At 37.6% G+C, this 13,722-nt stretch overlaps 1 protein-coding gene across 1 annotated transcript in view; it reads right to left on the reverse strand.

Annotated features, from left to right (window-relative positions):
- FANCC (FA complementation group C) overlaps window positions 1–13,722 on the reverse strand; it is a 219,736-nt gene that overhangs the window by 38,948 nt on the left and 167,066 nt on the right. Inside the window, exon 7 of the mRNA XM_069476304.1 lies at window positions 10,287–10,451. Coding sequence (XP_069332405.1) covers window positions 10,287–10,451 — 165 coding nt within the window. The remainder of the gene's footprint in view (window positions 1–10,286; window positions 10,452–13,722) is intronic.

Here is a 13,722-nt window from a genome sequence, read left to right on the forward strand (position 1 = left end):
ATAGTACAGGAAGTTCTAACCAGAGCAATCAGGCAAGAGAAGGAAATAAAGGGCATACAAATTGGAAAAGAGGAGGTCAAACTATCCCTGTTTGCTGATGATATGGTATTACATCTGGAAAACCCTAAAGACTCCTCCAAAAGAATCCTAGAATTAATAAATAAATTCAGTAAAGTCTCAGGTTATAAAATTAATGTACATAAATCAGTAGCATTTCTATACACTAAAAACAGACAAGCTGGGAATCAAATCAAGAACTCAATATCATTTACAATAGCTGCAAAGAAAATAAAATACCTGGAAATATAGTTAATCAAGGCAGTGAAAGATTTCTACAAGGAGAACTACAAAACTTTGATGAAAGAAATCGCTGATGACATAAATGGAAAAACATCCCATGCTCATGGATTGGAAGAATCAATATTGTTAAAATGTCCATTCTGCCCAAAGTGATATACCAATTCAATGCAATTCCCATCAAAATAGGTCATTTTTCATAGAATTAGAAAAATCAATCCTGAATTTTATATGGAATCAAAGAACCTAAATAGCCAAAGCAATCCTAAGCAAAAAGAACAAATCTGGAGGCATTATATTACCCAGCTTCAAATTATACTACAAGTCTATGGTAATCAAAACAGCATGGTACTGGCATAAAAGTAGACATATAGATCAACAGAACAGGATACAGAATCCATAAATAAAACCACACACCTACAACCAACCGATCTTCAACAAAGCAGACAAAAACATACACTGGGGAAAGGACACTCTATTTGATAAATGGTACTGGGAAAATTCAATAGCCACATGTAGAAGAATAAAACTGGATCCCTCTCACCATACACAAAAATTAACAAAAGATAGATTAAAGACTTAAATGTAAGATCTGACACCGCAAAAATTCTACAAGAAAATGTAGGAAAAACTCTTCTGGTCTAGGTAAAGAATTTATGATGAAGACCTCAAAAGCAAATACAACAAAAATAAATACATGGGACTTAATTAAGCTAAAAAGTTGCCGCACAGCAAAAGAAATAACCAACAGAGTAAACAGACAGCCTATAGAAGGGGAGAAAATATTTACAAACTATACATCCAACAAAGGACTACTATCCAGATTCTACAAGGAACTCAAACAAATCAGCAAAAAAACCTCCAAATAACCACATTAAAAAGTGGGCAAAAGACATGAACATTTTTCAAAATTAGATATACAAATGGCCAAAAAACATATGAAAAAATGCTTAACATCACTTACCATCAGGGAAATGCAAATTAAAACCATGATGAGATACCACCTTACCCGTCAGAATGGCCATTATAAAAAGTCAAAAAACAACAGATGTTGGCATGGATGCGGTGACCAGGGAATATTTATACACTATTGGTGGGAATGTAGATCAGTACAACCTCTATGGAAAACAGTATGGAGATTTCTTCAAGAACTAAAAGTAGACCTACCATTTGATGCAGCAATCCCACTAGCCAAATGAAAAGAAGTCATTATATCAAAAAGACACACACACTTGTATATTTATTGCAGCACAATTCACAACTGCAAAGATATGGAATCAACCTAAGTGCCCATCAACTGATAAGTGGATAAAAAGAATGTGGTATATGGAGTACTACTCAGCCATAAAAAGAATGAAATAATGTCTTTCACAGCAACTTGGATGGAACTGGAAGCCATAATCCTAAGTGAAATACCTCAGGAATGGAAAAACAAATACCACATGTACTCTCTTATAAGTGGGAACTAAGCAATGGGTATACGTGTTCATACAGAATGGTAAAAGACTCTGGAGACTCAGAAGTGGGGAGAGGATGGGAGGCAAGTGAGGGATCAAAACTCACCTATCGGGTACAATGTGTACTATTCGTGTGATGGGTACACTAAAAGCCCTGTCTTCACCACCATACAATTCATACATGCATCAAAAAACCACTGTCACCCCTTAAATCCATTGAAATGAAAAAATAAAGCCTGATTTTTCTTATCTCAGTTTAAAAATCACAAAGCCAGCAGCCTGGATGTGGCTCAGCCTTTTCTTATAATTTAGTTTTTGAGAATCAGAGTCTCATTTCCTAATTTATGAAATGGGTATAGCAATAATGAGGGTATTTTAAATAATTCATGGCTCCTCATATTAATTCCAGTTAACACTTCTTTTGGTAAGTTGATATGCAAGAGCATACCAGGTGAGAAAACTACCCACCAGTAAATTACTCAAGGAGTATAAATTAGATTCCTCTCATAGGACAATGAATTCATTTCCTATTAAGCATCTTTGGCAGCCATATTAGCTCTTTTAGCAATGAGAATTTAGCTTACTGGCCTCAGTTTAGTGATCCTTTTATTAGAAGGAAAATGTATGAGCTTGAGAAAAACTAATACTAAACAGTATCAGAAATAATATAATTATTAAAATCAATAATGACAATAGCAACATGCTAATAGTTATTGAGTACTCCAGGTAGCAGGCACTGTGCTAAGAATATTACAGGTATTGGATCCATTTAAATCTTAGGGTGAACGTACATCTAGTTTGCCTGGGCCAAGTTTATGTCTGGTATCCCACCATAATTATAAAAGGGATCCCCTTTAACACTCAAAATTGTTGGGGTCTTGATTATAAGTTATATGGTCACCCTATTTAACACTCAGAGCTACCCCATGAGGTTAGTTGGTTGGCCAATCATTCCTGCTACTATGAGTTGTTTTCTAGTATTCACAGAACACTTTTCACACCAACTCTGTGGGGCTTTTTTCCTCCACACCAATCCTTCAACTCCCTGGACACCAACTGGGTGTCCAATGATTCAATTGAATTCTGACGCTAACTATCTAGAGTTAGCACAGACCCCACAGGTTAAGGGGTCAGTCTCACAAGACTGCCCCCACTTCAGATGCCAATCACAAGTTTGGGCCTCCCATTTTTCTGACCAACCAACTGTAAATCGGAGGCTCCCAGAATCCCCTCCTCAGGTTTGATAATTTGCTAGAATGGCTCACAGAACTAGGTAAGACACTTTACTTACTATTACCAGTTTATTCTAAAGGATACAAATAAGTCAGATACAGGCAAATGAAGAGATGCATAAGGCCAAGTATGGAGGAAGGGGCTTAGGGTTTCCATGCCCTCTCCAGGTACACCACCCTCCCAGCACCTTGCTATGAATACCAACCCAGAAGCTCTTTGAACCCCATAGTTTAGGGGTTTTCATGGAGGCCTCATCATGTAGGAACAGTTGATCAAATCACTGAGCAATGTTGATTAGGTCAAACTCGGGGGCAGGGCTGGGAGGGCTGAAAGTTCCAATGCTTTATTCAGATGGTTGGTTCCTCTGGCTATCAGCCCCCACCCTGAAGCCATCTGGGGGCTCGCCAAGAGTCACCTCATTAGCCTAAACTCAGGTGAGGTGGAAAAGGACTTGTTACAAATAATAAAAAATGCTCCTCTCACCCCTATCACTCAAGAAATTCCAAGGGTTTTAGAAGCTTAGATGAAGACCAAATACATATTTCTTATATGTCACAGTATCACCATCATACATTCATTCTTTCTTTCATTTGTTCATTGGCTCATTCATTTGGGCATGTAGAAAAAATTTTCTATCCAGTTTTCAAATTTCTCAATATTTTTGAAGCAATGAATTTGGGTGAACTCACAGGACAAAGTCATGCTGAATTACGTATACTCCAGACTTACAAAAGGACCTCAGCAGCCCTCCCAGGAAGGTTTTATGCAATCTGTAGCCTGCAGGTGGCTATGACAGCAACCCCAGAGACAGACATGAGAAGTTAGATTTGACATTTAGGCCAAGAAATTAAAAGGTTCCTTTAGGTTATCTAAACCACAGAGAGGGGCAAGCATCTGCTGTTTAAAAGAAGACAGGCAGCCCATTTCTGAAAGTACATGACTGCATTTGGAAGCCAAGGCCAAAGACACCCAGCCAATTACAAAACAGATGAAATTCCACTGGTGTATTGCGGTAAGCAAATAGTTGGAAGGCTAAACACAGGGCAGGGCACATCGGTCAAAGAAAGTATGTGGTTTCTAAATGACCACGCAGCACATTTGGGGAACTGTTCAAGGAGCTGAGGGGAGGGGGCGTTGGGCGTGGGGTGGTAATTTGCACTGATTGATTGGATCAGCCTCCCTGTGTCAACATGTGGCTGGGATGTTCTGTCTATGGGAAAGTATCCATGGAAAGCCTCCAGCTCTTACGCCACTGCTTGGGGAACTTGCTGAGCTGAAGCCATAGGAATTGGACACGCTGAAGACCACCCAGCATTTCTGGACAGTCTGTCCCCTATGGATTAGCAGACATAACTTTCCAAACCAAATAAATTTTATTAGTTGTTGAGGGAGAACGTGCTATCACAAGTAAAATAAAAAACAAAGTAGTGCGGGCCTGCTTGTGGAGCAGCTGCCCTCAGCTTCCCTCTGAGCACTGCTTTGGAACAGGAGTGGCTGTGCTCTGAGCACGTCGCCTCCCCGCCAGTAATTTCCGAAACAGCTTTTTGGGGTTTCATAGAGGATGAGGGGCGTTCTCCTCCCATTTCCCTTCCATTCTTGTTGATAAAGTTAAGACTGGACACGGGCTGCTAAGACCATATTCTTCTGTGAAATATATTCCTAGATAAATCAGAAACGGAGCACCATGGTGAAAGGCAAAGAGCATTGTACTTAAAAGTAAACATTTTGAGAAATTGCTGTGGAGAGTGAAAAATGAAAGTTGGTGGGGTAAGCCATGAGAATCTGAAGGGTGTGCTCAGCTAAATGGTGTAAAGGGCACACGTGTGTGAAGCACACTTAGCACACTATATAAACTTTTATATTGGTTGTTACCCAATACCTCACATAAATAACAAAGATAACTGGCCAGACTCTTCAGGAAATTCACTTTACTTACTGCGTAAATTTTAACAGAGGGTTTGGAGTAGGTAGAAAACAGGACTTTTTATTTTTTAACTATGAAAATTACGTTTTGACCTTTCTTCAAAACACCAAATGATAACTTTCTAAATCTTACTTTAACAAAGTCCTGGATTTTAGCCTTTCGTAAAAAAATTAAATTAAAATATTCTAATTTTTAAGAGATCTATCAAAAATGGAAATATTCTACTGGGAACCACTTCCTCTGTACTAACTAACTGTAAGAATAACAGTGGTTTTGAGCTTTTTCATTTTCCAAATGCAATGATATAATACAAATCCATTTGGAGTTGAAGGAGAAGACCCATTTATGACAGCCAAAAAATTCAAAACAAAAATATAACAAAAGGGTAGGAGTAAGAAATGTATAAAACCTATGTGTGAAAAATATATAAAACACTCCTTTCAGATCACAAAAGTAAACTTAAACAAATAGACATATGTTCTTGGACAGGTGGACAGAAAACTTTAATGTCATAAAAATGCTAGCTCTCCCTAAATTAATCTATATACTTAACATGCAAAAACCGAACCAAAACAAAACCCTGAAAAAGAAAAGAAACGAGAGGAAACTAGCCTATTTTGTAATAAGCATATTAGATTCTACCACTAAAACAAAATGATACTAGTGCATGAATACATAATAAGCCAAAGAACCAGAATGGAAAATAATAAAATAGGCCCAATTGCATATAGAAATTGATATATGATTAAGGAGTGACTTAAACCTTCGGGGGAGGGGGTGGCATGCACCCTTTATTCCACTCAAGATGGTTGAAATGCTGTACAATCTGAGAGTGGGGGAAGACAGCACTATTATTTTTTATTTTTTTTACGGATAGGGTCTCGCTCTGTCACCCAGGCTGGGGTGCAGCTGTGCAATCACAGCTCCCTGCAACATCAAACTCCTAGGCTCAAATGATCTTCCCACCTCAGCTTCCCAGGTAGCCGGGATTATAGGCATATGCCACAATGCCTGATCACAACTCTATTATTTCAACAAATAATTTGCAAAACATAAACAAAGAAGGATTAGGAACCTGTAGATTGAAAGAGACTTAAAAGAACCTATCCACCAAATGCAATGTGTGGATTTTGAATTGTAAGAAAAATAGTAAAACAATCAGGAGAATTTAAATCCTGATTAGATATGTGAAGATGATAAGGAACTAGTGTCAGTTTTAAGATGTAATAATGGCATTGTAGTTATGTTTTCAAAAATTGCACTCTTTAGTAAAGGGTCTATATATGTAACAGTTCTCCAATTTCTCTCTAAAAGCATGTAAACAACAAAGAATTGAAGGAGATAAACAATATTAACAACATTTTTTTTTTTTTTTTTTTGAGACAGAGTCTCACTCTGTTGGCCGGGCTACAGTGAGTGCCGTGGCATCAGCCTAGCTCACAGCAACCTCAAACTCCTGGGCTTAAGCAATCCTCCTGCCTCAGCCTCCCGAGTAGCTGGGACTACAGGCATGTGCCACCATGCCTGGCTAATTTTTTCTATATATATTTTTAGTTGGCCAGATAATTTCTTTCTATTTTTAGTAGAGACGGAGTCTCACTCTTGCTCAGGCTGGTCTTGAACTCCTGACCTTGAGCTCACCCGCCTCGGCCTCCCAGAGTGCTAGGATTACAGGCGTGAGCCACCGCGCCCGGCCAACAACGTGTTTTTAAACCATAGTAGTTTTAACAAATTTAAGGCTCAAAAGTAATAAATATCATTTAAAATCATATCAGCCCTGTACCTTGAATTCAGAATCATGAATGCTTTGAGTCTTATCTAAGACTGAGTGGAAGGAATCTGGAAATTACTATGCCACAGTGGACTTCGCATGACAGTGCTTTAAAACAACTGCAGAGAAAGTAACTCCTAACTTGGAATCTTATTACTATGCAGCAATTCTCCAAGTGGAGTCCATAGAACCCTTTCGGGGTAGGGAGGAGAGGAGAGAACTGAGACCCTTTTAGGGGCTCTGTGAGGTCAAAACTATTTTCATAAAAATACTAAGATGGCATTTACCTTTTTTCTCTCTCATTCTCTTTTTTATGTGCTGTTGAATTCAGTTTGCTACTATTTTATTGAGGATTTTTGCATCTATTTTCATAAGGGATATTGGTCTGTAGTTTTCTTTTTCTGTGGTGTCCTTTCCTGGCTTTGGTATTAAGGCGATACTGGCTTTGCAGAATGAGCTGAGGAGGATTCCCTCCTTCTTGATGTTATCGATCATCCAGAGGATACATAATGTGTGATTATGTTATTGCTCTGACATGCAATGGAATGCATGTCTGTATATTCTCATGTTCTCAAGAATTTTTTAAGGTAATACATTTAGGATATAAATACGTATATTTTCAGAGACTTAAGTTTATTCTCTGTTCTTCTATTGTACTCTTACTATCTTTAGTTATACTTGATATAATCTCTGTAACCCCATTAGCATAAAAAATCACTATTTAAAAAATTGTGATATTTTCCCTTGTGCCTACATGGAAACATATGAAGAAATAAATATATTTTGTTGGGTTTTACAGTAATATTTTTAAAATTTTTAGAAAACTTTTCTAAATTTTAAAAGTTTTATCTATATTTTAGATAATTTTATATATAAATACATATGAATATTTTTATGTATACAAATACAATGTATATTTTATATTTATATATTTTAATACATATTTTAGATTATTATATAATTTAACAATATTTTAAATTGTTAAATATACTATAAAAATGAAATTTATAGCATATTTTCTTATATTTAAGAATGGATTGTTATATTTAAAAAGGAAGATTAAAAGATTTCCTTTTTCATCCCACAGCTGTTTCATCAGGAAAAGATAAAACTGACACATCAGAGAATTCTCTGACTCATGAGATGGAGACATCTATTCCAGAGAAAGTGGGCTAAACTGTAAATAAAAAGCAAAAATATTAGGAAAGTTATTTTTCCCTTGGCTTTACAGATGTTAATGATTTACCTTATTGTGTCTTATGCAACATAATGTGTGAAATACTATTATGGTGCAAGTTAATTGCAGCATCAATTTGAGACCAATCATTCAGAGTCTAAACAAAAAGGAATTAAATAATTTAAATGTAGATGTGATAAATTAGTATCTCATCCACAGAATGAGTACAGTTACACCTTATAACAGAACCTTCTGTGTTGCTTATATTTGTCTGGTATCAGCACCAACTAAGCATAGAAGAAGATCTTTTATGTGAAACTCGGCCACACACACAAGTGATAAGAAATACTTCAAGTATTGAATAATTATTTTGGTTTTTCTTGGAACAACTGGGCTCTGATAACTATTTGCACTGATACTGCAAATACAACAGTGAGTAACACTGTGGATCAAAGGAGGGCCTCGTCACCATCATATTCTTCACTGCCACACATGCACAGTAAAAATACCTCCAGTTTTACATAAGAATGTTTGATGAACAGTATAAAATATTGATTTTATTAAATTCTCACTCTGGAGAACATTTTTTTTTTTTTTTTTTTGAGACAGAGTCTCGCTCTGTTGCTCGGGCTAGAGTGCTGTGGCGTCAGCCTAGCTCACAGCAACCTCAAACTCCTGGGCTCAAGCGATCCTCCTGCCTCAGCCTCTCGAGTAGCTGGGACTACAGGCATGTGCCACCATGGTCGGCTAATTTTTTTCTATATATATTTTTAGCTGTCCAGATCATTTCTTTCTATTTTTTTAGTGGAGACAGGGGTCTCGCTCTTGCTCAGGCTGGTCTCGAACTCCTGAGCTCAAGCGATCCACCCGCCTCGGCCTCCCAGAGTGCTAGGATTACAGGCGTGAGCCACCTCGCCCGACCAGGAGAACATTTTTAAAAATAGATTCTGTATGGTGAAAAGGAAAGTATGCATAAAGCCCTTGTGCTTCATCAAAATACGATGGTCGTCTAGAGAAAAGCACTTATCCAACCGTTTGAGCTGTGAGCCCACCTGATCACTCTTTTTTCCCCATGGAAATTTACTTGAAAGAATGACTAGCACACAAGCAATGGTTATTCACACTGTGGTATCTGGCACATATTTTCTCAAAAATTAGCAAAGTGACCTAATCATCTCAAGGAAAACAACTACGTGATAGCATTTGTATCCTATGATAAATTTGAGCTTTTAAGGAGAAATTAAAATCTTGGAAAATCTGTGCCTGCCAACATGAGCTTAACAGCTTTCCAGTACCTAAAGATATTTCTGATGAGACTGGTGGTGATAGCCATGATTGTAAGTTTCGATATTGTATAGTGAAATGTGTCAATATTTGAAAGATCTGCATAATTCAATGAACCAAGATTCCATTGAGATATTCCCTAATGAAAAATGTATAGGTAAAGATCCACTAAAAGTGCAAAACAGACCCACAGGTGTTTTAATGTAACACAGTATGAAAAATTCAGTGATATAATTTCAGATTCCACATTGCAACTAACCTCTAAAAAATGACCATTTTCAAATTTTGGTGGTACCAAAACAAAACATCCACAATTATCTGAGATGGCTATTAGAATATTACTGCCTTTTCCAACTATATATCTATGTGGGGCCGGATTTTCTTCATATATTTCAGCCAAAATAATATATCCTACCAGACTGAATGCTGAAGCAGATACGAGAATCCAGCTATCTCATATCAGACAATGCGATTCGCAAAAATGTAAAAATACTGCCACTCTTGTCACATAATTTTTTTGCCTTGGAAAAGATCACTGTTTTTCATAAAAACACGCTATTTTGTTAACACGTAATTGATTTATTATATTTCTTTCTTTCTCTCGCTCTCTTTTTTTTTTTTTTTTTTTGAGTCTTGCTCTGTCATCCAGGCTGGGCCTCATCACAGCTCACTGCAACCTCAAACTCCTGGGCTCAAGTGATCCTCCTAGCTCAGCCTCCTGAGTAGCTGGGACTACAGGCATGTACCACCACACCTGGCTAATTTCTTTATTTTTTTGTAGAAACGAGGTCTTGCTCTTGCTCAGGCTGGTCTTGAACTCCTGGCCTCAAGCAATCCTCCCACCTTAGTCTCCCAGAGTGCTAGGATTACAGGTGTGATCCTGTGCCCGGCCTGATTTATTATTGTTTCTAAATGAAGGAATATTTTTAAAATTTGTTTTAATTTCAAATATGGTAAATATTGATAGGCATACCCACATTAAAAAAAAAAGCTCTTGGTATACTCAATAACTTTTAAGAGCTTAAAGAGGTATGGAGGTCAAAATGTTTGAAAACTGCTGTTGTATAGCATTTCCAACACACTGAAGCATTCTAAGAAAAGGAAAAACAAAGTTGGATGATAGGAGAAATGAATATCACTTACTGCAAAAATGCCTCATTTACGGCGTCAAAGAACTCAGGCCAGAGGATTTCCTGACGTTCATGTCCATGGTAGGTGAGCAGAGCCTCCACCAGGGGTTCAACATCTGGCAGAGTAACAAGTGGGACACAGACTCGTGACAAGGACGTTACTCGTTCCAGAGCCATTCTATGAAAGAAATAAAATAAAATCTTCATGCTGAAAAGGTCACTGACAGGTCATCTGTTTTGCCCCTAACATAAAGAACTACTCTAACACCCATCTATGAACTCTTCTCTTTTAATCAGTTCTCTAGGAAGAAACCCTTTAGCTGCCATTCCCATTTCAATATCACTCACTGCCAGGACTTTGTTTGGTATAACTATCTACAGACACCTCCAACTTACCATGTCCAAAACAGAACTCTTGAATTCCTTTCCCAAATGTTCTCTTTCCCTAGTGCTCTCTACTTTATTTGCTCAGGCCCAAACCCTGATTCCTCTCATGCCTTTACCTGATCCAGCAGTAAATACTGTCAACTCATCTGACCTCTTCTCAACACCTCCATTACTACCCTCCGACCTATGGCCTCCACTACTGTCAAGCCTGGGTTATGGAGTGGCCTCCTGTCTTCTTGCTCCTGCACTCATTCCTATGGCTTATGATCAGAACAGTTTCAGCAACTCTTCAAAAATTCAGATCAAGTCACCTGTCTGCTCAAAGTCTTGCCATGGCTTCCCACCTCATGCAGAGAACAAGCAAAGTCTTATACTGGCCACCAAGGCCTTCCAGGGTGGGCCACCTTCTATTTCATTGGCTTCCTCTCCTTCCACTCCTCCCTTCATCTGTTCTACCTCTGACTGCTCCAAATAAGGTCCTGCTGTTCATTCTGCCTGTGACACATGGCTAGCTCCCTCATTTCACACAGGCCTTAGCTCACGGGTTGCTTTGTGAGGTCTTCCCTGATCATCCCATATCAATGTACTGCCCAACATGTGCGGCAATTTAAATTTAAATGAATTAAAATGAAATACAATTAAAAATCTAGTTCCTCAGTTGCACTAGCCACATTTCCAGTGCTCATTTGAGCTACGTGAGGCCAGTGGCTACAGTATGAGCGCAAATTCACAGGATGTGTGCATTCCCACGGAAAGCACCACTGGATGGCAGAGCGTCAACTGCTCTCTCACCCTTGCTCTACTTTCTTCATTGGCACTTTTCACCACCGACCTGTGAGGTATTTCCTTGTATCTTGCTCATGGTCTGTCTCCTCCTACAGGTACTTTTTTCTGCTTTGCCCACTGCTCTATTCCTTGCACCTCGAGACAACACCTTAACACACACTACATGCTCAAGAACTACATATTAAATGAATTAGAGGTTAATAAAATGAAAGTTTTGGGTGTAGGCTATTAGATTTTTTTCTAGATATTTTCATATGTAATAATAAACATAGAAATTTGGTCTTGTGTTTTGTGAAACACAAGTGCTACCACAATATAGAACATACAGCTGTTCCTATTTTTTTAAAACTTGCTGCCTATTAGAAAATATGTATATTATACTACTTCCATAAAAAAGAATGAAAATATGTATGTTCTGTAATTTAACAATGTATCTGTTAATAGGCATTGAGGTTGCTTCTAATGTTTCACTACACTGAGGCTGCAGTGGTATCCTTACACGTCCCTAGCTGTGCCCACATGAGTATTTGCATATTAAATTGTCTTCCAAAAGACTATACCAATTTACTTTCCCACCCTTGTCAATGATATTATTGTTTTTATTTTTTGCTAAATTGGTAGACAAAGATTGTTATTCCATTGCTTTAATTTGCATTTTCCTGATAACTTCTGAGACCTAGTAATTGTTACCCACTTGCATTTCCTCTTCAGAGAATTTGTTTTTAAATTAGTGCATGTTTGTCGTATCTATTCATTTAATGAATATTTTTTGATCCCTTACAATAGTCAAAGTTCTATTTGAGGTGTTCGTGATACAGGAGCAAAGATAACAAAGCTTAGTAAGGGAGAGAAACAATAAAATGCCAGATGATATTAAGTGTCATGCTGAAAAATACATTGAGGGGTTAAGAAGTGCCAGGAATTTACTGAGAAGGTGACATTTGAGCAGAGATGTAAAGGAAGTGTATGAACAAACCCTGTATCTATCTAGCAGAAAAATGTTGCAGGAAGATAAAAAGCAAATGCAAAGGTCCTGACTATCTGAATACAAGGATGCCAAGGTGGCTCCACCACAGTGAACGTGCGAGGAAAAGTCAGAGAAGCTTTTGTAGACCACTGTAGGAGCCTTGCATATTCTTTTGTTCTTTAACTCAGTCTTTACCTTTATCAAATTTACAGATGCAAGTATAAACAGTCAAATAGTTCTTCAAAGCTTATGAAAATAGCAGCTTTTGAAAGGGTACTCCCACCCCCATTTTCTGATCTCCATAGAGAACCACTTTCAACCCTAACTAATTCTTTAGTAGTTCATTCAATGCAAACTACAACATTGAATTTACAGTGAGACATCCACCAGATTATGGAGAAAAAAGAGCTCCAGGATGTTTTTGATGAGAACATAGACAAATTGGAACCACCTCTTTGGAGAACAATCAGTAGTATTCTGCTACTATTTCCTCTTGTTAGGTTAAGAAGACTTACACAGAACTGTCTGTAAAGGGTAGATTCAATCTTGCTGAACATTTGTGCAGAAATGAATAAATGATTATTTATTTACAGAATGACATGCTATATGGCAGTTTAAATGAACTAGACTTATAGTATACAAATATAAATCTCAAAAATATAGTAATGAATGAAGAAGGCAAGTTGCAAAAAAATTCCACAATATGCCATTACTTATGTAGTTTTAAAACACTCACAGCAATACAGATATATATGAAGTAAAGTCTGAAGACTAAACTCTCCCATCTAAGTACTAGCCAGGCCTGACCCTACTTAGCTTCTGAGAAGGACTAAACTCTGATCTTTTTCTTTTGCCCAAATTCCTTTTTCTAAGCAGGCCTGGTGAGTCACGTCTACAAATGATAAAAATCTCAGTAAATAGGTTTTTATGATGCGGTTTACTTTCTTACCTGATTCTGGTATAGCATCACATGAAAGATAGAAGACCCTTATCTTAACTCAAGCATTCCTTTCTGCTGATTCCTGATGTTTGGACAAAGCCTAACTCTTTCAGCCAATTGTTAACTAAATCCACCTATAACTTGCAAGCCCGTGCTTCAAGGTGTCCCACTTTTTCAGGCCAAACCAATATATACCTTCCATGTATTGATTTATGACTTTACCTGTAATCCCTGTCTCTCTAAAATGTATAAAACCAAACTGTAACCCAGCCACAGCAAGTCCACTTGCTCAAGGTTTCTTGGGTATGGCTCTGGACCATGTTCCTCAAATTCGGCTTAGAATAAACCTCTTTAAATTATTTTACAGAG

This window comes from Eulemur rufifrons, chromosome 7 (genome assembly GCF_041146395.1).
Source record: "Eulemur rufifrons isolate Redbay chromosome 7, OSU_ERuf_1, whole genome shotgun sequence".
Taxonomy (NCBI): domain Eukaryota; kingdom Metazoa; phylum Chordata; class Mammalia; order Primates; family Lemuridae; genus Eulemur; species Eulemur rufifrons.